Below are 24319 nucleotides of genomic sequence, written 5' to 3'. Positions count from 1 at the left end.
CTGTGATTTTTATCATTATTTTTCGGCAACGATTCTACACTTTCGTTTCCTTATGTCGCTTCCAGGTTTTGAGCAATGTCGTAATACGTCACGCTGGCCGCGATCGGTTCGGTCAGGCAGTACCAAGCCTACACGTTCAACGTGGCAGTCCACCTGTTATGTCAGGAGTCATTGTTGAGGGTTCGGCTTACACTGCTGTGAACATTTCCAACCCAGACGATTCCTTTATTATTCAGGATGCAAAGCTTTTAAACAACCGAGGTATTTATTATAAATAATTATACAACCTAGTAAATTATTTTGCTTGTTTAAAATTTATTAGGTAAACGAGGCAAATACGTTAGTCGATAAATAACAATTATACCTCTTGAAATATGATCACATAAAACCACTTTGTAAATAAATTTTTCACGTTGAATTGCTTAGTGAAATTCAGAGAAATATTTCCATTGCACAATGTTGCATTATGGCAATTTTCATGTTTGTAAATATCCGTTCATAATCCTCTGCAAACCAGATTACTGACAAAATAAGAAAATTTATTGAAATGTGCAGCAGGCTAACAAGATGTCTAAAGCCATGCTTAACAGCAGTACTGAATGCAAAGCTTTTAATTTGGCTTATAAGAAGGTCAAGTAAATTGATTTGATGGCATGAAGCCTCCTGTGAAAATGTGACTAGATTATAAAGTTACAATGATCGTATTTCTACATTGTATCAGAATCATTGCATGTCGGTTCAGATTTAATTTACTTTAGTAAGAGAAAATAGAGACCGAATCAGATGCGCTAATGTATGGAATATTTTTCAATTTCAACGCCTTCATGTTTATGAGAAGGCTATCTGCGTAGCATCTTTTCTAACTGACATCATCGTTTTTAAATGACACGAGATTGATGCTATCATTATCGTCCCCATGCTCTTTTCGTTATTGATTATCTAAATGATACTGAAATGTAAAAATCACCCGACGGATACAAAAATCTGTATTTTCGTCTATGACTATTCGTACTTCGTTCCTTCTGTCTGTCTCTACAAAACGCCGAAACCCGTTTAACCCTGTTACGCTTACGAGAGAAAGCGTTCATATTTGACAAACGAACAGAAAAACCTCACTTAGATATTTTGCCAAATGCGATCAACAAAGAGTTGTAATAGTTATGGTATTAGCTATGTGCATATGCTGCCATTGCACCGTCAATACAGTTGAAATGAAAATTGGTGATGATGATGAAGCAACAAAGGTGTTCGCGTAAAAACTAGGTACACAGTCGCAGCACATGTTCTATCCGCTTACTATGAATGAGGAGGATAATGCTAATGACATTACCGTTATACTGATACTGTTATTTTTGTTGTTGATGCGGTGACTCTTGTTGTTAACTCAACCTGGCAGCTGCAAAGCAGCCCATGACAACTAAACAATGTAAAAACGGACTAGTTGAATTTGACCGCTATAGATAGATTTCAGCATGCCAATGGGACGGCGGTATGGTCTGGGTGGCTAACGTGCAACTCTTCGAGTGCGTTACCATGATAAGCATAACTGACAAGCTTGTTAGTTGTGCCACGATAGGTCAAACTTCAGCGTTGGTAAACATTTTTACCAGATATTAAGGATTAGGAAAACAAAGAATTAACGAAGATGAGGTATTTTAATTATATAGGTGAATTGTTGCTTATATCGTTGCCATATCGTTTCATAGATTAGATGTTTCATCGTTTCATGTTAGAGAAATCTGAGACAAGCCTAGCAAGATCCATTTTCATTAAGGTCCTAATAAACGCAAGTCCTTAATGCTGTACCTAAGAATAAATAAACCTGACGACTTATTCACATATGATGAATAACTTGTCATATTAAATAAAAAAAAAGCAAGCCAATGGAATGAAGCATCGATGACTTGTAAATCGATTTCCAGTGGTCTTAAGTATAAGCGCAGCGACTATATGCAGAATTGTTTTTCATTATTCAGTAATATAATTGAGGCGTGCTGTCTTGTCGGCTCAATTTTGGAGGTGTCCGGTTTTTTGCTAACTTTTGCTCTCATGGTAGACTGATTGAAATATATGCGTACCGTATGTCTTGGTCGGATCTGCTAAAATGACAGTTACCTCAAAAACGCCCTCAACATATATACTGAAGAAACAAATTATATAGTAAACTAGATATATACTAAACAAAAGTAAAATGTTGATGTAGGTAAATTAAATAAAATATGAAATGCTAGTAAGATAATTCGAACTAATAATTTTACCATTTTCTTTAGCTTGAAGTTAATTTGCTTTATCAGGCGGAGTGTCATGCGTTGCAGTATTCCATTTTGATTCATTTTCTTTCAATGTATTCTAGGACCGGGCCTGTTTATAAACTCAAGCCATCTTCAGATTCATTTACGTGGTTTGGTATCTGCATACAATGGAGCAGACGGAATTCATTATGTGCACCATGACTTTCCTGTGTTTTCATCAGAGAGTTTCTGCTCATCACCCATGGGCACCGTATTTCCTCTCAAGTTTGTACAGATCTCTACGGACGTTTCCCATGGATGCGAAAGGGTATGTACAGGAATTGTCTTCGTTCTCCTCTGCACTTTTACAATATATCTTAAAAATTAAAAACTTTTTATACATTTTTCCCTCGAATGCACTTAGATTATTAAAAAATGCCATTGAGTACCTAAACAATTGAATTAGTTGCTCAAACGCACACTTAACATTTATATCCAGGTTACGCAAAAACTAAATATGCAGACGATGGTAAAATGATTTGCTTTGCAGACAATTACAATACCTCAACATCAGAGGAATAAGAACGAGGAACTCACCTTGGTATTTAAAGATTTCCGTCGCATACCGCTTGATTGGGACGAAAAACTCAAAGATTATTATAACAGGTGAGCCGTAATGTTGTTTCCGAATATAAATCTCTCACTACACGCACACCAAGTTATTGTTCGTAAAAAATTTTCGAAAAACCTCCTAAAAGCTGAATCTACGGAATAACAGCTAAAGTGTTTTATTAATATTTCAGACAAAGCCCCGATGTAGTGGATCCAACGGTTAGCGTTTACGATGGTCCAAGACAATACGAAGAGTTCCTTTTGGGCACATTTGTAATTAACAATTACACTCGACCACAAACATTTTCTTCGAAACGGGGATACCAAGAATTAACCGTTAGTAAACCCGCATTTCTTCTTTTTTGATACAGACCAATGAATTAAAATGGCGTGATGAAGTTTTGCTGCGTAGAACTGCTAGCTTAACATCTTTACAAACGTTTCAAATAAGAAAAGTGATTGTCCATGAATTTGGACTCATTAGTATATATATACCATGCAAAACGGACTTCTTTGCAGGTGGTTCACCGCGCGGCATCGATGATTGCTGCAACATTCTCATTGGAAGTCTATCTTGAGCAAGGCAAAGTATTCGACATCAATTGTACGAACTGTGAACTCTCTAATAACAACGGGCGAGGAATTTTGGCGCGCGAAATCGTATCTGGTGTGGCTTTGAGGAAGTCCCGCGTAGCAGGGAACAATCATGTGGCCGGTGTACATGTACACGATGGCGCTGGAGATATCATCCTCAATATGACTACAGTGGAGAACAATATCGGTGACGGAATTAATGTAACGTACGCCGGAGGCTATCGCCATTTCGATCGATGCACTATACAGAACAACACAATGAATGGCATCATACTCAATACGAACCATACCAGTTTATACATTCCGTTCAATTATACTGTACACGTGAGCCGTTCATCATTAAGCCGTAATGGGTGGGCTGGCGTTTTTTTTGGTAATAGCTGCTTAGCTGACGCATTGTGGAACGTTTCAATGTCATCTTTTAGCAATAACGGAGATGCTGGAGTGTACTTTGAGTCTTGCCATCTGACCAAGTTTAACAGTTTCCTGTACATTACGCACAACAAGTTTTTTACATCAAAGTATCTGTCTATAAAAGTCAAACCGTTGTTGAATACATACGCGTTTGTCGAAAACAACGTATTCCAAGACCACCTAAATGGCGCTCTGCTTATCTCAAATCAAGACGTCAACTGGAGTTACGCAAACAGAAGAGCGTACGGAATTGTCAAAGAGAATTGGTTCCGGAATAATCGAGGCAGCTACGTGGCAAAGGTGGGTGTAATGCAGGAATCGAACGTACAGGAGCTCCTTTTCACTAACAACGTGCTTGAGCAGAATCGAGTTTCGGAACTCTTCCCAGCTTTGCGGCCCCGCAGCCGAGTGGCAGCTGTTGTAGCTGTTGAGTCAAACAATACTGCCATCTATCGAAACCGCATGTACAACCCAAATTCGAAATATGAGTTAGGTGTGCATCTTGAGGACAGCTCAAAGGTGATCAATGCGACCTACAATTATTGGAGCACACCTGGTAGGGACGAAGGTGAACGACACGCGAGACAGGTTTACGGCAGAATATTCGATCGAAAAGATCGTTACAACCTTGCTAGAGTCGAGTTTCTTCAATACTTAACAGCTCCGTACGATCTTAACACGAGAGACCACGTGTCATTAAGGTTTGATCGAAAGCGTGTGATGACGTTCGACACACAAGGAAACACACACGAAATCGGTGGGGAGATCGCTGGAGATTTCCAGATCGGACCGGGAGACTATACAGTTCGAAGGGATATCTACGTACGGAGCAACGCCAAACTCACAATCCACCCTCAAACAAAGCTCTACTTCGAGCAGTCCGTTGGCTTGATGGTTCAGGGAGAGCTTCGTGCAGTGGGCTCTAGCTTTGAGAAAATTCATTTCACAGCGTTTACTGACCCTTCAGCGCATGAGATTCCACCAAATGAAGACTTCCCACTTGGCTCACCGGTGATTCTTTCACAAGGGACTTATGGACGCGTTGAGGTGGTGGTTAATGGTCGTAGAGGCGGAATTTGCAATCACGGTTTCGGGGAACGTGAAGCTGCTGTTGTGTGTCATCAGCTAGGCTATATAATGGCAGATCGCGGGTGGCAACTCGAAGAAATAGATATGCCAGCGACAGCTATACCCGCTGTACTCTCCCATGTCCATTGTCGTGAAGAGGATCGTGACATATTTGCCTGTCGTGGCCGTGTGCTTGAGGATGTGTACGAGTCAAATGCTTGTACCCAGCTAGTTGGTATCCGATGTTTCAAAAGTTCGTGGTCAGGTATCCGCCTGGGCCCAGCAGCCAAGAGATCGGCAATTGAGTTTGCTGAGATATCTACAGCTGGCCAGCTTGACTACTCTACACATGCGTTCAAGCCAGCGCTTCAAATCGACATGAACAGTCATGACATCAAGAACGTTCGGGTTGACAATAACATGGCCTCGGGAATTGGAATAACGTGGAATAATATTTTCGCTCAAAAGGAAAACCCCTCTATTCAGTCGTGCACTATCGAGGGCAATAACCGTCATGGCATTGAGACGCGTGGTCAGGGGTTGGACATTTATAAGAACGTTATCCAGGTAGGTTTGAACTTATATTCTTGTGGCAACAGTAATGTTACTTCTTCACAGCACCATGTGCAATATATGTTTTGGGAGCTTATTTGTGCTGAAAAATTAGAGTCCGGTGCAAAAAGTACAACCAATACTGTGAGTCCTGACACTATGCGACTTCAACAGAGAATATCAAAATAATCTATATAGAATTTATTTATAAATGTTGAATTTTACCAACAGCTAACGAGGTTAAATAGAAAACTTAAAATACTAGTACAATTCGATATATATCTTTTAATCTGCTATCCTACAGAACAATGAAGGCGCTGGCGTCTTCTACAATCCTGTCCTAACTCGCGAAGAGCACCTTGAGATGCGACAATGGATCCCATCGTCATTGAGCGAAGTCCTACCACCAGCCGATCGCTCGCAACCAGTGTCGATTTCCTTAGAACCTGATCAGCCCAAGTTCCTTGTGCTCGGGACAACTCAACCTGGAGTGGACTTTGAGTTCGAAATTAAATGTAGAGACAGCATGTCCGTTGGACTCCTCGTTATTAGCCCCTTCCAACACGAGTCTACAGAGAACCTCAGCATCACGAAAGGACGCAGGTAGACATATAATGCAATATAAAGCACGCTGTAATTAATAGTATAAAATATGACACTTTTTTATTGGAAAGTAAAAATAACAACTCACAGAAATCGTTTCCAAAAAATCTTTGTTGTCCTATAATAGCCAACTGATATGTATAAGCAGCAAATAAATCTAAAAAGTGCTTTTAAGAAAATGACTTTTGTCAGATGGATATATTCGTCGTCATACTGTCTAAGCTCAACACCCAGTTATAAACTTTTAGGATTAAGTGAAACAGCCATAAATCTCGAATGCATACCAAACAAACTCCACGTGATTATATGGTATTTTTATCTCTTTTGTCCAAAGGGGGTCAAATCGTGGTGACCCTATGGAGACATGGGATCTCCGACGAAACCTAACATCATTTCCCCTTCGCGAAGCGGGCTATGTGGTCAGCGCCAAATACGAGAGTGGAGCCAGACCCATTGGCGGAGCAGTTATCTATCTTCAAGCGTCTTCTCCTCTAGGTGAGTGCCACAACAATAACACAATATCAGCCTCTGAAAGAATCATTCCCTCATCATCTGAATACTACCAAGGGTCTCGCATTGAATTTGCTCTAACTGATGCTACATTCGGTCTTTGATATGTCGTATATGTAAGAAAGGCCAGTTAATAAGGCCATTCACTTACGTTGGTGGCTAAATTTGAATTTAATAAAAATTTGTTCGTGAAGTCAGTATCAATATGCAAACGGCACTGTTTTATTATTTATGCGTATAAACCTATTTTGACATTACACTATGGTCTACGCTGCCTGATATGATAAACAGAAAATGAGAATTAGGCACACTGAACTAGCAAGCTCCTAAAGAGCACAAATATTCATAACCAAGTTTTTTGTCCTTAACCTTGGATCTTGTAATTGCTGGCTATTTATATTAATATAAGGTCTCACTGGAATATAGTCGCTTAGCATCCATCTGATAGCATACAATCTGAAGGTATTCTTTTGTTTGGTATATCTAACGCCATCGTTACTATTCTCCCACCCATGAACTTCCTGACACCGCGTGTGCGTGCGGTGTGATTATATAACGACGTGTATATGATGATACAATACGACGTATGATGGTGATGTTAACCGGTGTAGGCGTGTCTAAGAAGCGTGAAGATATTTTTGTCCCTGCGCGGCCTGCGGGCAGACAAAAACAGTTCCGAAAGCAACAACAGAAATCTCTATCTGTTAGGGCCAACTTGAACGCACATTGGAGCTCTAAGAGAGAGTCACCGATCGCTCCCACGGGACACTTGAACTCGATTCCTCAGTCCCTGGGATACAATCAATCTTATCGTGCAGGTAGACTAGGCTCGTGTCAGTTGTTTTAGAAAACGACTACTTTAAGATCATGGATGCTTGTGCACGATAACGCATGATCTACTGAAGTGAACAACGAAACGAATGAATGGACTAAATGCATGATGAAGGACACAAGGATAAGTGAGCCTCAAGAGCTAGCTATAACCGGTAGCCCAACTATTCTGATCGCATTCTTGATGTCCACTGTCATACTCCTCTATGCTGACTATCTATCTGTTAGAATCTCACATTCCTGTCGATACTATAGATTTGATCTACAATGATATCTCTGTTTCTGCAGAGCGAAGAAATACTAGTTGAACCTTGCTATGAACCTATATCTCCCATATATCCAGCAAACCTTATATATTTACATTTGCTCTCTGTATGGTCGCATGTATTGTAATTATTAGGACTTCCTGCAACTTCTCTATCTTAATTGTGTCCCTCCTGGACTGTTATGAAGATGATGACAATAACTCTCCCTTTGACAACATAATATATTATGTTGTCAAATTATTAATGTCAAAAATGTTAGTAGTTATTAAATTATAATTAATGTAACTGTAATTATATTAAAAAAATGTTACTAGCGTATTTCTTGAATTGATATCTTGCTTTAAAGCTGATATAGTCTGCTCTTTCTTGGTTGTCTCCAATAGGTGCTTGTCTGTCGGTGATGGACTTGCCTACTTAACGAAAGCTTAGGATACTCAAATTAAATAAGGCAAATTAACTATGATCCATACCAATAGAGCCAATGACGTTTTATGGACTGCATCTTTATAAAAAGGTACTACTACGTGGCGTGGTTGGCTTGAGTATGTTCCGTCCATTCGGCTGTTGTCAAACACGCTTGTCAATAACCTTCACGCATTCTGGAGTGCACATTTCAATCGCGACCAGGGTATCGACGGAGAGTTCTACAATCGATATTCAAACGAGAGCATCTACTTTTCGAATAACCTCGTGCGCGAATCAAGGAAACAAGCGATATACGTATCGACCCCACACTGGGACCCCCTCAGGTGAGTTTGTTCTGTAGTTAGTCCTGATCACAGAGAAAGTAGAAGTAGCGAGATGTACGCAACGCTCAGCGGGGGCAGTCCTGAGAAGCTAACTAGGTTTACCCTCTTTGTCTGAAATATGGTTGTTTATTATCATGACTTAATTATTTTGGCTTACCCGTTGAAATTACAGCTTTAAAGAATGGTCCTTGACTTTAACTCCGAAATCAGATTAATTACTACATCTGAATTTCTAATCGAGATGAGAATGTTGTCGTACGCTATTGCAGAAGCCTTTTTTGTTTTTCTTGGCAAGTACAGCAGCATGGATAGTACTAGTTCAATCCTTCGATTTGTCATGTTTAGGATTTATTTACTTTAATACATAATATACAGTATATATATAAATATATAAATAATACATTACATAATATATGCATATACAGATGGTATATGAAATCCTATTTTGTTTTGAAAATGGTTTTCCCAGAATCTAAAGAAAATCGACGTTTTTTGATTTAGATACTCCCCGTGGACGATCTGAATTAATTAATATAGAGAACATGTTTTTTTTTAGGCACCAGCTGGCAGAGATAAATTACACCCTTGTAGACAATCACCTAACTAAAAATCTAGGTGGAATCATATCGCAATATTCAAGGGATATTCGGTCCTCGAACAATCTCTACCACTGGACCCTGGTTAACTGTACGCTGGCTGATAATCAGGGCGGCGTACTTATCCGTTTACCGTACGTGCTTCACTATAATGAGAACTTCACCCACTCCGTCGTTTTCGATGGAAACAGCTACCGTGATAACAGGTAAGAAAGGAATAACGGAATTATGTTCAATGTTAGCAGCTTAGTACTTATTTAGTTAGCCGGTTGATCCATATACCACTTAGTAATTAATCGTTCTTTGAACAGATATCTTTATTTATCATTCTGTTAAAACCCTGTAGAATTTCAGTAAATACGCTAAATATTAATACTACTGAATGTGTATATTTTTAGCTGAATGTATTAAACTTGAATCTCGCTTGTTGAATTTCCGTAGGTGTGGTATACAGGTGGATGGTCATTTTGCCCGTGTAAACATCACACGCAACCAGCTGATGGGTAATCAGTGCCCTAAAGGCGTTCTTACAATAGGTGGTATGGAAAAGGAGTTTCTAGTGGCCTACAACGTCATTGAGAGAAACATCGCTAGATACGCCGTTGAGATATTTATTAACAGCCATTCTGAGCAGTTTAGTCAGGTAATAAAACCTTTTTTCCCAATTTCTTTTATCTGTACAGGATATAAGTACATTACGATTTTATCTCATCGTCACCATAAATAATTTGCAATCAGTCCTCTTGTAATTAACGTTTTGTAGTTATTGATGATTGAAGTCTATGTAGATCTACCTAACCTCTCAATTTTGTGCCACATTCTTAATACACCCTATCTATACATAAGTAATTATATGCCATATATTCAAAATAAACGAAGATTCAGATAATAAAGCATATCGGAAGATAAAAAAATAACTAAGAGAAAAAATGTTTAATAAACAAAATATAATGGAATAAAGCGGGCTTTAGACAGTGGTGCGGTTCATTAACCAAATTTACTACGCTATCATGTATGCAGGTTTCAGCGAACTTTATAGCAAATATTATTCGTGACACCGCCCCATTCTCATTGGGCAAATATGCAATCCACACCGATGGTGTCGTATACCAGCCGAAAAGCTACACACTAGCGATTAAGGGTGTTCAGCTTTTCAACGTTTCACGAAATTTGTTTGAAAATTCCCTCATGGAATTCGAATTGGTTGCTGGAGTAAAAGCGTCATCTCTCAGCAACGTCCTTAATGCTCGTGAAAACTTCTGGGGAAAAACGAGCATCGAAGAGATTCGATCGAGGATTTTTGATTTTGATGACTGGAACAGCTACGCTATTGCTGATTTCGTACCCTTCTTAGGTGAGAGAACCATTTGCCTAAAACATCCGCTCTATATGATCGCACGTATGCAGAAGCGGGGCATCAAATGGAGCATAAGTATTGTACAATGTCGATGTACAAACATTTCGCCGCAGCTGGCAGTAGGTTAGGAAATCGAAACTTTAATTAATTAACCCTATTCGTTTTCGTGAACTAAATAATTCTGTTTTTCCTGTAACCTGTGATTATGTTTGTCGAACGGCTGCTACCGATTATAGCCGTCTTAGAGGCTCGAAGTAATAATTTAACTTTTATTGACGCTTTCTAGGCGCGGCCGATATGAACGCTGTCATGCTTCACGAGGACTTAAGCCGCGCTCCTGTAGATGTTAGTCATCCTCTTGGGGGAAGGCTCTACACTAACCTTACGCTAATACAACGAACTCGCCCTTACGTAATAAAAAGCGATTTGACGGTGATGCCCGGAGCTACTCTGATTTTGATGGACGGAGTCACTGTTGAGGTATGATTAAAATGTACGAATATCTACAGGGCTCCAATGGTAATAATATACTTTAGATAATTACGAATCGTTCAAGCATTTTTTTTTCATTTTTAATAAACTAGCGGCCATAACTCAATTGGGTCAAAATTATTTTTTGCAATTGATGATATAAGGTGTTTTTATGGGTCTTTTTTGTAGGTCTACCCTAGTGTGGGTATCCTTGTACTTGGCGATCTAATAGTGATGGGTCGCGAGCAGAATCCTGTGTACTTCCAGCCAGCCCGAAACCTTCAGTCAGCTCGACCCGTGCGTAAAAGGCAAAGTAACCTTCGCGATACGTCAGATCTTGCCGTACGGCTTTGCGTTGACCAAACTTGCGACGACAATCAAAGAATTGACGGATTTGTGGAGATTTTCAATAAGACTACCCTTCAATGGGTACCCGTCTGCGACCCCCGTTTTACAGAACGGAACGCTCAAGTCGTCTGTTCAGCAATCGGCCGTAATCAAGTAAACGTACAACTGCATCGTGCACCTCGTTTCGACGTCGGCATTAACGAAATGTCTCGAGTACGCTCTTGGACACATCCTCTCGAATGTACCGGTGAGGAGACCGATCTTCGAGACTGTGAGTACCGTTTAAACGGTTATGGCATAAAAGACTACTCGTGCACGCATCAAGGCGAAGACTTTGTCTATGTCTATTGCGGAGAGGAAAACAGACAACCCGACGAGGAATATTGGGGCGGGATTCGCTTCTCTGTTCCAGACAGCCTTGCCGAATCTCAGCGTGGGACTCAAGATCACCTTGCGAGATTTGCTCAAGCCTCGTCCGCAATTCGATTCGCCGTTATTCGCGGTGCTGGAATTCTTCATAACGAGAAGGCAGCTGCAGTTCAAGTTGTACAGCGACGAGTAGCTCTAGAATTATGCAATATTACTCAAAATGCTCATGTCGGCTTAGAAGTCGTAGCGTCTCCAGGATTTCAGTTTGTACATGGAGTGAATTTCACGGACAATCTTGGCTCTGGACTAAATGTACTTACTTTGCATGGTCAGACTAATACGCGAGATTCAAACTTCGTACCCTTAAAGATTATAGACATACCTTACAATCTATTTGGCTTAGTTGACATTTGCGACAGTAATAAGGAGTTCGTCCTAAAGGGCCGTATTCTCGTATACTTCAAATACGACTCTGCAGCGGTGGATTGTATCAAGATCTTCAAAACGGATGTCGAGTCGATAGGTTTTCGCCTGCTTCAGTTTAATTTGTTTAATGCCACTAACTATTCTCCAAATCCGGATAACATCAAATTGTATGACGGTAACATTTTCAACTACACTTCACCTGTCCTGGGAATCCTTTTACCGAACGATGATCAACGAGCTTTTTACGAGACCCGACTTGGTAGCACACTGAGCGTCCACCTCCATGCCACTGGGGGTAGTGAACAAAATGGCTTTATTGCCGAGGTTCTTCCACTGCCCGCTAGGCCATTAGCAGGCCGCGACATCAAGCATAACGTGACCGCTTGCCATTTCTTTAACAATGAAGGGGGAGCTATTGCTTATCGTTCTGCCGGAGAGATTACTCCTATCATTGGTATTCGCTATAACCGTGTCGAGCGTAACGGTTTGCAACTGTTCGGAAACTTAAGCTCGGTTCCAGCAGCGATATTTCTTGATGTGCAGAATGTTCTTCACCTTGACGTGATCGGTAACACGATTCTGGAAAACCAGGGAGGCTTATACGCCAAAGTAGACTCGGATGACTCAGTGTCAGCGGTAAAAGCTCTTATTCGTAATAATCTCTTCTATAGGAATGAACATCGTGAAACACTAGCTTTCGTGGGTGGTAAAGCAGGTTCACTTCAGCATGTTCACGTTTTTAAGAACTACGTGTCGAAGAATCACGCTGATCACCACGATAATATCCTGTTCCATCGGGTGTCAATGAATTTCTCTGAAAACCTCGTTGTAGGAAACCGGGGTGCTCATCAAATTGCCGTTTATGGGTTTCGAAAACAGCTCTCCAGTGACCAGCTTCTATATATGAACTACATCTGGGATAATGAGGCCACCCTGCCAGAAGAAAAGGCCACGATATTAGCTGTGTCACCGGGGCAAATATATCGTTATAACTACCTCTACAATCGTAACAACTACTTCGAGCTCGTTACTGGCAACAGATCGCTGTACGTTAAGGTCTTTTAATTAAGTATGCGACGGAATGGCTGTATTCATAATACTGAAATTGCATAACTCAGTTCATGATAAAAGATGTCGACTAGCTTGTCAATTGTTTTAATCATCGGAATGTTCTATTTATCCTCTATATATTTTTTCTATTTATTTAAATATTTGCAGCACTATTCATTCAGTTATTCGCATTGCGTGTAAATGTTCATTAGGAAGTAGGTATTGTAGGTTTAATCAAATTTTAAGGTTTATTAAGCTTTAGGATGACAGAGAATGCAAGCATACGAGAAAGCCTTTGCGCGAGTTTTGTTCGCAATTGCACTATTCAAGAAATATTTTTAATTAAAAAAAAAACAATGAAAATATATAAATATGCATTTGATTTATATTTACAGGAGCATTGACCAAGAAAGCCGAGACTATATCTACCAAAATCAACCAATATACAATGTCCGCCGTGATCCAATCTTCGTGGAAGCGTCTTTTAACTGGTGGGGTTTCAACGAAGTCGTTCCTGTTTCCGGAAGAATTAAGGTAACAAAAAAAGCAGTTACTGAATCATTCATTACGATATCAACGGTATATGAAGGGCTTGAGCATGAGCATAAACATTTCAATTGTTAAGGTCCTACTCAAAACCACACACTTTTATTTTTTAACACGCAAAAATAATGCGGACTAAATTTGATGTGACCATCAATAGCGGTGGACAGCAGGTTCAGCGGCTATTTTTTCGATTAGTAGAGGTGTTCTTATTATGACTAATCCGCACTCCTAGTTCTAGAGTAGAAATTAAGGAGCATCTGTATTAAGGTCTGTGAGTGAGAATTGCGAGAAAATGTTCTATGAACGGTATATATTTTATTAACAGTTTTTTTTTTGTTTTACGGAAACACACATTGTTACCAGGACTCACTGGATGAGGCAGATTTGCTGAAAGTGCATTTTGAAACATTGCTGGATTCTAATCAAACTCTCATCGATGGCCACTGCGTTGGTGGATGGAAAAATATTGGAACCACATGTTTCCTCTTTGTTACGGCTCTGATGAACTATTATGAAGCGAAGCGATTCTGCCAAGTAATACTTGTTTCGGTTTTATACTACTTTTATATGAATGCAGGTTATAAATTTACTTTTTAAACATATATATCTTGATTTGAGTATAATATGACTTAGCACTTTTTCGTGTATAGGCAAAAGTAACCGCATTAAATAATAGAATAAAAAAAAAAGTTAAAAATGGAGCAATATTTATCTAATGCTTGTCTTTATTTGATCTTATAATATAACTTCCTTCCGATCTTTTAGTCGGACGCTGCATCTCTGCCGTATCTAAAAGGTCGATATGAAATCATCGAAAACTACATTCTTCAAACGCAAGAAGACTACGATCCTGACTATGACCGAGTATGGGTTCAGAGCATTGATGTTCCTTTGGACGAGTGCCCCGTTCTATACAAAAGAACCATCGTCTCACATGACTGCCAAGAAAGGTTACCCATCCTATGCGAAAGAAGTAAGTACACTCATTTTCTTTTTGTGGTGATAATCTCAATAACCCGAACATTGATATTCATAGAACATTCTAAAAAGGAAAATCTACACATTAAGCAAACTATTTCAATAATTTTGTTTTAAGAGAACCAGCTTTGTTGCCTTAATCTATGCTACGTAGATTTCTAGTAGTTTCGGTTACTTTTTTGGTAGAATGAAAATCTTGACATGTCAAATCTTGTTTTGAATAGCTCCAGTAGAATGGTATAGGGTTAACGCTGACCTCTTCAAATTGATGCGATAGTTATACTTGTGTATGTGCTAATAAGGATTTTTACTTGGGTACTTTGATTTGACTGATTTGAAGTCGTTAAATATATGCCTTAATGTTTAGTTAATGACCCAGTAACTTTGCTCACATCCCGGTGAACAGCTCAGGAAATATTTGTTTCGCTGGGAGACCAGTGGTATGTGGACCCGCTGTCTATTGGAGCTTTATCCGTATTGGTCTTGTTGATTGTATGCATTGGGCTGTTCTCGATGTTTTGGTGCTGTAAAAGCCATGAACGACATCTTGAGAAAATGGAACGTCGCAATTCAATCCGAGCCTCAATCAGATCGAATAAAGGATTCGATTATCAGGTTAGCTAAAGAGAATTAGCTAGGTATAACGAAAAAGCAAAGCCTATCTAATCTAGTGCGAAAAAATTTTAATTTTTTAAGCAGTTTTTAAGCAAAATGCTTCAGTGTTACCTTCTGTGTTTATCACAATACTGCCATATAATTGGTTTGCGAATGGTAAATACTTATAACTATAGCCACAAAAAAATAATTGAATATTGCGTCAATGATCATAACGATAATTATATTTGCTTATCAGGACTACAAAGCCCGCATAGGCGCAAAGTCGCCAGTATATTCACAAGGTTCATTAGACTCTGTGACAAAGTTGCCCTTCAGCGCTAGCAGATCACAACAGACTCTGGATTATTCGGATCCTGATGAGCTCGACGATCGTTTTGCACATGACCCAGCTCTAGAAAACGCTAATATAGATGTGCTCGTCAAACCTACATTTGACATGACCTACGAAAATCAAGGGTAGGGCTTCGGCGTACTTAGGTCGTTTCTATTTTCACTAAAAGATTTGAGAGCAGTATAAGGGCAGTTTCAAAAGTTGAAATGAAAAAACTAATCTATTCCGTAACATGACTCTAATATTTGATACTTGAGAATCATGTTTTACGTCCAATTGATACCGGCAAATCGGTTCCGTTCACTGGTTAAGTACATAGCCAATGAAGTAATCGCGAGTCCTATGTTTAGCTTCTTAAACTTTTAAAGTTAAGTATTTCTTATTTAATCTATAAAAGTAAAGTTAAAAAAAAGTCCGTTGCTATGTTCACCAATGTCAGCATTATTATTAAGAATTTCCTAACAGAATACATATTTTACGGAAACTTGCAGCTATCACGACCAATCACGTGATAGTCGCGATTGGTCTCAAGGGACAGGCTCCACGCTCGACATGAAGAGAGAAATTGACGCTGAGAGGCCGCGAACGGGTGAACGTCAGCGAATCCGCGACTTGAATTCGTTTAATTCAGCAACGTCTGCCCAACGCGACAACAACATACCCGCTTATGAACTGAAGGCCACCTCTTTGCACAGTTAGTATTAAACTTTCCTATCATACACCGAAAAGAAAGTGCACTTTTGTAAAAATCTGGGCAAAGTGCAGCGCAGCTATCGAACTACGTTACCACTACTGCTACTATATACCTAACTAAATGCACCTTTGACACGTTTCTCGGGTTAAATCTAGACGTTAGATGAAGCAGTCTTTTTTGAGGTGTTGAAGTTGGTGAAAAGAGTGAAATGTCGCTAAGGTCTGCGCATGTTTTGAGTGATAGCAGTGCCGTACTTTTGGCCTAGATTGTGAGTGAAATCCGAATTGAGGTTTGTGTAATATGTCCGTCACGATAAGCCGCGGCCTTGAATTCGTAGCCTATTTTTCTGTGTTCTCATTGACTATAATATTTAATTAACTTACATCATACCTACTACATCGTAGAACCTATAGCTAATGGCGGCTTGCAAGCTGGTGTCTACGACTCGACGCAAAAGCTTCCTCCGGCGCCACCAACTCCGCCCATCGAGGAAATAAGTACCCTACCCCTGCATGGTGCAACTTGTCTACGTAAGTGAATTAATATAATGTGTATAAACATCGGTACATTAGTAGTCTTAAAATTACCTACATTTTTACTTAGGCATGGTTGAACTTGAAGTGTCGAATAGTACTCCCATAGATTAAACCTAAGTACCACAGAACTACATTTATACATTTTTAGTTTGTTCAGTAACGACACATCTAACTTGATTTATCTAAAATACTGTAGATCCAACGCCATCTCGTACGGCACCACCTCGACCTACTGCTCGTCCTCCTCAGCCACCAGCGCCACCCTATGAAAATGCTCCCGCTGCCGCACTCAATGGAGGACATACGTCTCATATTCGCTTCAGGCAAGCACCCTTTGCTCCTGAAGGACATCTCTACCAGCAGCCATCGCGACCTGATCAGCCGATACCGCAGGACACGGGTGTTCCCGTTCGAGATCCAGGCCATCAACAGCTGTCTCGAAGTCTGGAGCCGCTCCGGGATGAGTCTGATGCGCCTGCGGGAGGACGACTACCTTCAAGAAGCTTGAATGCCTCGTCTGGTTCGCTTAAACCTGCTCCGCTGGAGACTGCCATGTAAACTCTTGAGACACACCGTTACCTATGGGCAAAAAAGTGTTTGTTTTTAGTGCAATTAGGGTTTTGCGAATTCAAGGAACATATTAGACAAATCATTGTCTAGCTAAATTACATCGTTCTTGCAACTATATCAGAATAGTTCGATAAATAAGTTTTCATATCATCCAAATTATTCCAACATATCCTGTCGTAATTTAAAACTTCATTGCCTGCATGACTTGCATAAAACTGATGTGTAGACTAACTTTTTTTCATCTAATTTAGACAACTAATTTAAAGTGTCCCTCGACGCTTATTGTTGCCAGCCGGTGCCAAATGAATACTATAAATATATTCTAGTGCCTTTTATTTCAAATTCAGGCGAACATAAACCAGGCCTACGTTTCCATCACAAGGAATGTAAATAATATAAATATAAGTAATAGAGGACTCCTTTTTTCTGCATAGTTTTCAATTATATTTATACAAATTGCTATTTATATTATATATTGCCGATCAGATGGTAGTTTGTTCTCAGAAACTTGAAAAAGGACCAACGAACACATACTGTAATTATATAATTATATATATATTAAAAAAAATGGACATTGTTATTGACCTGTCAAACTAAGCGATATACGGGGCTAGTTATCCATGCTGGACTTCATTTGAGTGACTCAGCTATTGTTGTTCCTTTGTTTTAAAGAGACAGAATTAATTCATATTGAATAAACAAAGCATAGGGCTGTGTCTCTAGCCGTTGACGCCTCCTTCCCACTCAAATAAAATGACTAGTCACAGACTGGACGGGAGGGGAGGAGGGGGGGGGGGGTAGCGTGCGAGAGACAAGCCAGAAAGTGTCACAGTTTTTTAAACTAAAATTGTATATTCTATTTACATGCTTGTTTTTATCACAACCACGATACTAATACCACTGCTCCCGTTTTCTTATAAATGTTGAAAGGTAACTTTAGCGTAGTGCCACCTTATCATAGGAAATTCGATAAAGCGCTTAAAAAATAATAAGCAACGCAACTATCATTTCACAGCTTAGTATACGAAAATCATCGCGGCACTGCTAACATATATAAAATTAAATGATTTTGTTCGTTTGCCTCAGTTTTTTCTAGAACACGATAAGTATGCAACAAGGCACTACTAGAAAGTATATTTTAGATAGAAATTACACACTGTGTTTGTATATCTGTACATTGACTAGCTGCGCAAATCCGCGTGATTAAGTCGTAGAATAAATAATAGGAAATAGACCGTTAATGAATCAATGAAAAGCAGCGTCCAAGCAAGCACAATTTTTCGGGTGCCGTTGTATCTTCGGCCCCTACGTTTCTTTTTCTTTTTTTTTTTTTATCTAAGTATGAATGGTGATTCGTTACGGCAGTGGAGTATTGTGGTGTAATGAATGGTTAAACGTAACGTCCTAGAATTCATTGGGATTCTAATAATAATTCAATTATAATAATATGTTTTGAAGGTAGGCTGGATATAAGCGACCAAGTGACCGGAAACGAATGGCATTTGAAACAATGTATGCGTGAAGTTTAGTACGATATCTGTAACAGTGTGTATTTGCATAAAAGGGTGCTGATCAACAGCAGCTAAGGAACAAATTGTATGTTGAAGTGCACGTTATGGTCAAACCATCAAAATATAATATGACGTTGTAATGGCTTGTATGAGGTGGTATACTGCGGTGCAGTTCTACCCCTTTGTGTGTCATTAATGAAAAGCAACAAGCTAGGGAGGACAAAGACAACATATGTACTATAATTAATTATGATATTACAAATGATAGTTACAATAGTACTGGTAATCTGAACGCAGCGGGTCAGATCCAGCGGCCTCTTCTTTTGGTTTAGGGGTAAATCGATGCCGTGATTTAAGTACGCTTTACATTCACACTGAGAATCTTGAAGAAGAAGAAGAACGGTGAAATAGCTTTGGTGAATTAGTAAAAAACGGTTGGCAGATTACCTATATAACTAGGTTGTGTCCTATGCGTGTGAATAAGACAGTGGCGCGATACAAATGTTATCATAACGAATGAGTCCACGCTAAGTATATTTATACGAAAAAAAAAGAATGAACCTGTACATTAAACTTGTATATTGTATAACTATAGCGTGTATTCATTGTTAATAATAGATAGATAATTTATGGTTACACACAGTAACGGTCAGCTCATCGGACTGCTTAGTGCCAGTGATAACGGAATTTTTACAACCCTATAAGCTTAATTATCTATAATAGCAAGAAGTATTAATACTCTGCGAACTAATCTTGGTCAGATTAAGGGTGATTATACAATCCATTTATGATGTGGTGAAAGATATTTGTAGTTACGATGAATCTGGTTATGAAAATTTATGAGACTAAAATGATAACACTATCATAGTTAACAATTTATTGGTGAAGATTCATTTATGAATATAGACATGATGTACTAATTGCATTTCGCAACGCTATATTCTTCTTTTTCAATCTAAGCTCAAGAGAAGCCGTATTTAACAACGCTTATCTTTAACGAGACCTTTTAACAACGAAGCACTTCTTTGGACAAGGCAGACAAAATTCTTTGAAATTTGGTTTTGCTGGTTTTTTTTTCAGGTTGACAAGAAAGAGCTTGTTTTGTATTATTAAAAACCAAACGATTTTGTAAGCCAAATCGTCCACCGACCACGACGATTTAGCTCGTTGGGTGGATTAGATGCATGCAAAACGTAAGAAACCGAACATAAAAATAGTAACAAACATCGCTGAGGAAGAACCCAGATTTTCCCCAGAATTCACGGAAAGGGCACGAACAGTGGTATTCCTCTGGGCATACCCGTTACGAGTTGTGTAAGACTTTTCATCTATGGCTTTGAATCCGAGACACTGATCCATTACGGTGATAAGAGGTGTTACGTCTTTAAGCGAAATACCTGTAACATGTTTGGAAAATAGAAGACAAAAGCTCATAAAAACATGACTTTGTCACTAGTCGGCCTAAATCATTTCTGCTGTAGCATGTTTTATATAATATCGATTGTTTGAAAGTTTATGGATAAAAGATAAGCATATATATATACACCTGACTTTCTTTCTAATCTGACGTTGCTACAACACTGAATTCCATTTTTACTTTTTTAACTTTCCTGCAAGCGTTTCCGGTGCTAAACATGTAGAGTTAAAGAACTTGTCCAATTTGTGATATCCGCTATCCTGGTAAAGCCATAGCAAATTGCAATCACAAGAGAACTGATTGTTTTCTATGACGAATGCTGGTTCCACCACCTTAAACAAGAAGAAAAAAGCGTCTGCTAAAACTACTATAGGGTAATTGCATGATGGCAATTGGATAGATTGGACCTAAGCTAGATCTTAAGCTAGGTCCTCTATATTAACAAAGCATTTATTGCATTACACTGGTAACACATGAAGCCATTTGGTAAGCTTTATATAAAGCTTCCTTGTGCCTTCATTAAAACTTTTGACATCGCAATCTATCATGCGTTAAGATATAGGATAGGTTTAGTGAAAATAGGCTTGAATAAAAACATCAGTTTACTACGACATTCTAGTGGAAATTTGGGAGCAATAGGATTTATGGAAAACTGTAATGAAATAATTGTTACTGCGCCTTATCAATAGTTAGGTTAGATGTCGGGAACCATCGGCATTACAGCACCAGAGTAACAGGGTCACTGAAGCAGAATAAGAGGTTGACTGCAATAACCTAAAATAATGTTTTAATTGATTTAAATCTGATTCTGACAAAAGAACCGCAATGGAAGTGGGATCTTAGAAGGATATTAACCGTTGGGAATTTTTAACTAAAATAGGATTACGCAATCAGGACTACAAGGTAAGTATAATAAAATAACGGACTAGTGTAGCAGACCTTACTGCATTTTTTTTTTTTTTTTAGCAATCTTATCAATCGCCGCATATTTTTTAAAAAGGATTATAGGTATTCTTATTTTCTTTTCTTCTTATTTTAAATTAATAGAAATAAAAAGTAATAATTTAAGTACAAATTTGGTTGACTAGCCGTAGGCCTGACTATGTCTATCTTCAACTAAATATTAAAGGAGACATTGAAAGGTGTTGTCCTGATAATAAATATTTAGAAAGCTGAAGTTGACGTGTGTTTTTGTGGCTTAATTAGGTAAAAGTACCTCCAGGTAAAGTAAAATTCCATTTGGCTCGACGTGTAGAAACCAATTTTCTGACATTGTAAGCTTGACAACGTTTTGCATGTGGTAGAACGCCTGTAATCCATTTAATTGAATAAAAAGTCTATACTTTAATGTAGATAGCTAGCAAAACTTTCAAACATTGTTATAGAGAATTTATATTCAACTCATTATTATGACTGAGCTTTTTGTAACTCTTTGCAATGTACAATATAAAATGTTGAAAATCTCTTGGTACATCAAATTATGAGTAGGTGTCACGTTGACACGAATTAATAATTTATTTTCTTTTACTACGGTAAGTCGTGCTTACATTGGATCCCACGCGACTAAAGACGTTTCGGACGATTATCATTTCTCCGACGCTGTCGGCGAGAAAGCTTCCTTCATTGAGCCTTTCTATAGAGGTGCCACTCAAGACCACCTATGTTCATACACACGTCATTGTATAAACATTGAGGAACTAATGTTATTAAGATTATGTAGAGGGACGACAATATTTACATGTTTTTAAACTTATTTTTGACTCCGCTAAATTTGTGCCTTGACTCCTTATGCAAAACAATTCGAAAAGATCGGGCGAACGCGAACGAACCTATACCACATCAAATCGTTCGAGTCTCACCTTAGAGATTATACCGTAGCTCTGTTATCGTCAGTCTTTTCTAGGTTCTGAAGTTTTAAATTATGCATTTTATACATTTACTAACCTTTCCGACATGCATGAGATTTATTGCGTCTTCATCCAGCGATGAAACTGAAATCAATATATCAGCATTAGACAACATCATCGCTTTATCGAACATTCTACAGATGAAGGCATACAAACGAAAATATAATACAGTGTCTGTCGCCTATAGTTAAATGTAACGCAATTTTCATAGCCTTAGGGCTTAAGCCTTTCAACTGGAAATATTTAATGCTTATATTAGTCCCAGTTCTCATGCTGAAGGACAAGTGAGTGATCTTGATTCGTTGAGTTGGTTAATTCTTACACAACAAAACAGTCCACCCCTTTGAACTTTGCGGAACTCTTACGGGAGGACCCGCGCAACAACGCTCAAACGCAAAAGCAGATGATGTTGCCTAGTTTTTACTTCAACCGATTAGAGGTTTTTCGATTTTTCAGCTGAATATAATGTGAAGTGATACCGCTCTACCGCGAAATGCCCATAGCAGCAGGTCTAATAAAACGTACTTATAATTATAACTAATGCATATTTTACTATTATGCAATTTTAAATACAAGCACCTTCGTCAGCATTAACGAATCCTTGTGCGTGCACGTAAAGGTTCCCCTATTATAACTATCTATTCTGTTTTATCAAGAAGTTCCCACAAATTATGTAGATTGCTCTACGGTTGCAGATTAAAATAAATGCATTGATATATGGTTTTCCGCCCCTTACTCGGGTACTAAATTAATCATGAAAGTCTGACTTACTATGGCAGTTTCGAATTGTAAAGGTCTGTACTTGATCAATACAAGTCGAGTTTTTTTCCATATGATCTGTAATTCACAAGGCAGCGTGAACTAAAAGATTAGTTGAAGAAATTAACACTATTCAGTAACACTAACTTAAATTGCAGTTTAATAACGGTAAGCATACCCCTAAAAGTTCATACTGTTCAAAATAACCGCATTTCTTCTCAATGTAAAATAAGAACACCGACGGAGATAATTAACATTATCGCCGCCTTCAGGATCATAGTTACCGCGAAAGCAATCTAACACAGTTTAATAGGTCAGTTTTATTATAGGTTATAACAAATTTTTCTGGTTATAAAAATATACGAACAAAACAAAAAAAAACGACTGACCCATTGATGTGTCGATGATATCAACTAGACTTTCATGTTGGAAATGGAGAGCTCCAGTCCTAATTACGCCAATGTGAGAGTCAGTAATACGGACCTCCTTTAATTCGGCAATGCCTGGAACGACAATATATATATATATATATATATAGAAGAATGTGATCGTCAAGCCCAACATTAATGACAGTAGATCTTGTTAAAAAAAAACTTTGCACACGTTTGTTTCTAAAAGGGCTTTGAGTTGACTAAGTCATCGTAAAAGCATGGATTAAAGCAGCTGACAGTTTATACTATTAAGAGCCGCAAATTCGAGTGTTGCGCTACAGAGCTAAGAAGTACAGACCAAGGCTCTGAAGTTAAGCCATCTAGAATCATATGCTGAAACCAAAACGTATGTTAGAGCTTAATGCTCTTTAATATAAGTATTATCTTTCAAAATCGGCGAACTAATTCCAGGTCATTTTAGTATAAAACAATGCCTTTTGAAATATTTATTCTATTAAATAATTAATCAAAAATTGTCTGCATTACTAGGTTGTACACTTTAGGGTTTTGACATCAATAGGCTTTTGTTGAAGTGATTCAATAACTTCGCTTCTTTTTTACAGAGTTATACAAATGAATAGTTATCAAAGCAGATAATATGCCCAGAAATGATTATACCCGGAAGTGAAACGACTTAAGACAATGTAACATCCATATATTATAAGAAAATTCTTATCGTATCCTATTTTCCTTTTACAGATGTTGATGATTAGGATAAAGTCATGCAAAAAGTAACATTAGATAAAAAGGCACTAGGAAAGTTGAAGTTGCGCATTCTGAATAGTTCAGAGCTGAAAGGAAAAAAAAAAGAAAAAATGTGTGACAGTTATTTGGCTGCCAATTTGATGGCTCCGATACGAAATCACGACAAGCTCATTTAGCGCATGTTACGACAGATAGGGGACTGATGAAAGAGGAATGTTAATCGGCTTTAGCTAAACCGCGAATGCTATTGCAGGCTCGACTTAGATATA

At 38.5% G+C, this 24319-nt stretch overlaps 2 protein-coding genes across 11 annotated transcripts in view; one reads left to right on the top strand and one right to left on the bottom strand.

The window, feature by feature from the left end:
• bark (C-type lectin domain-containing protein bark beetle) overlaps positions 1 to 19420 on the top strand; it is a 77642-nt gene extending 58222 nt beyond the window's left edge. For 3 of the 5 annotated variants that reach the window (XM_086980470.1, XM_086980469.1, XM_022795155.2), the window contains 22 exons: positions 66 to 261; positions 2354 to 2559; positions 2782 to 2897; positions 3035 to 3179; positions 3363 to 5486; positions 5776 to 6074; positions 6409 to 6569; positions 7196 to 7402; positions 8196 to 8430; positions 8987 to 9232; positions 9468 to 9669; positions 10047 to 10380; positions 10670 to 10863; positions 11044 to 13043; positions 13443 to 13581; positions 13957 to 14127; positions 14359 to 14566; positions 14978 to 15186; positions 15425 to 15645; positions 16012 to 16214; positions 16619 to 16744; positions 16947 to 19420. In XM_086980470.1, coding sequence (XP_086836596.1) covers positions 66 to 261; positions 2354 to 2559; positions 2782 to 2897; positions 3035 to 3179; positions 3363 to 5486; positions 5776 to 6074; positions 6409 to 6569; positions 7196 to 7402; positions 8196 to 8430; positions 8987 to 9232; positions 9468 to 9669; positions 10047 to 10380; positions 10670 to 10863; positions 11044 to 13043; positions 13443 to 13581; positions 13957 to 14127; positions 14359 to 14566; positions 14978 to 15186; positions 15425 to 15645; positions 16012 to 16214; positions 16619 to 16744; positions 16947 to 17308 — 8304 coding nt within the window. In that variant the 3' untranslated portion in view covers positions 17309 to 19420. Of the gene's footprint in view, positions 1 to 65; positions 262 to 2353; positions 2560 to 2781; positions 2898 to 3034; positions 3180 to 3362; positions 5487 to 5775; positions 6075 to 6408; positions 6570 to 7195; positions 7403 to 8195; positions 8431 to 8986; positions 9233 to 9467; positions 9670 to 10046; positions 10381 to 10669; positions 10864 to 11043; positions 13044 to 13442; positions 13582 to 13956; positions 14128 to 14358; positions 14567 to 14977; positions 15187 to 15424; positions 15646 to 16011; positions 16215 to 16618; positions 16745 to 16946 lie in introns of those variants that run through there. The other 2 variants (XM_022795157.2, XM_086980472.1) reach the window with 2 other exon arrangements.
• A 262-nt stretch (positions 19421 to 19682) lies between these two features.
• Positions 19683 to 24319, bottom strand: part of LOC111246010 (uncharacterized) — a 15902-nt gene continuing 11265 nt past the window's right edge. For 4 of the 6 annotated variants that reach the window (XM_086980477.1, XM_086980478.1, XM_086980474.1 and 1 more), the window contains 7 exons: positions 23304 to 23417; positions 22927 to 22992; positions 22193 to 22239; positions 21796 to 21906; positions 21465 to 21557; positions 20445 to 20580; positions 19683 to 20231 (listed from right to left, as the gene is read on the bottom strand). In XM_086980477.1, coding sequence (XP_086836603.1) covers positions 20008 to 20231; positions 20445 to 20580; positions 21465 to 21557; positions 21796 to 21906; positions 22193 to 22239; positions 22927 to 22992; positions 23304 to 23417 — 791 coding nt within the window. In that variant the 3' untranslated portion in view covers positions 19683 to 20007. Of the gene's footprint in view, positions 20232 to 20428; positions 20581 to 21464; positions 21558 to 21795; positions 21907 to 22192; positions 22240 to 22926; positions 22993 to 23303; positions 23418 to 24319 lie in introns of all 6 variants that reach the window. The other 2 variants (XM_022795163.2, XM_086980476.1) reach the window with 2 other exon arrangements.

This window comes from Varroa destructor, unplaced genomic scaffold (genome assembly GCF_002443255.2).
Source record: "Varroa destructor unplaced genomic scaffold, Vdes_3.0 BEIS01000002.1, whole genome shotgun sequence".
In the NCBI taxonomy this organism is placed as follows: Eukaryota; Metazoa; Arthropoda; class Arachnida; order Mesostigmata; family Varroidae; genus Varroa; species Varroa destructor.
Note: the sequence above shows the minus strand (reverse complement) of the source record. Positions and strands in the feature narration are given on the sequence as shown.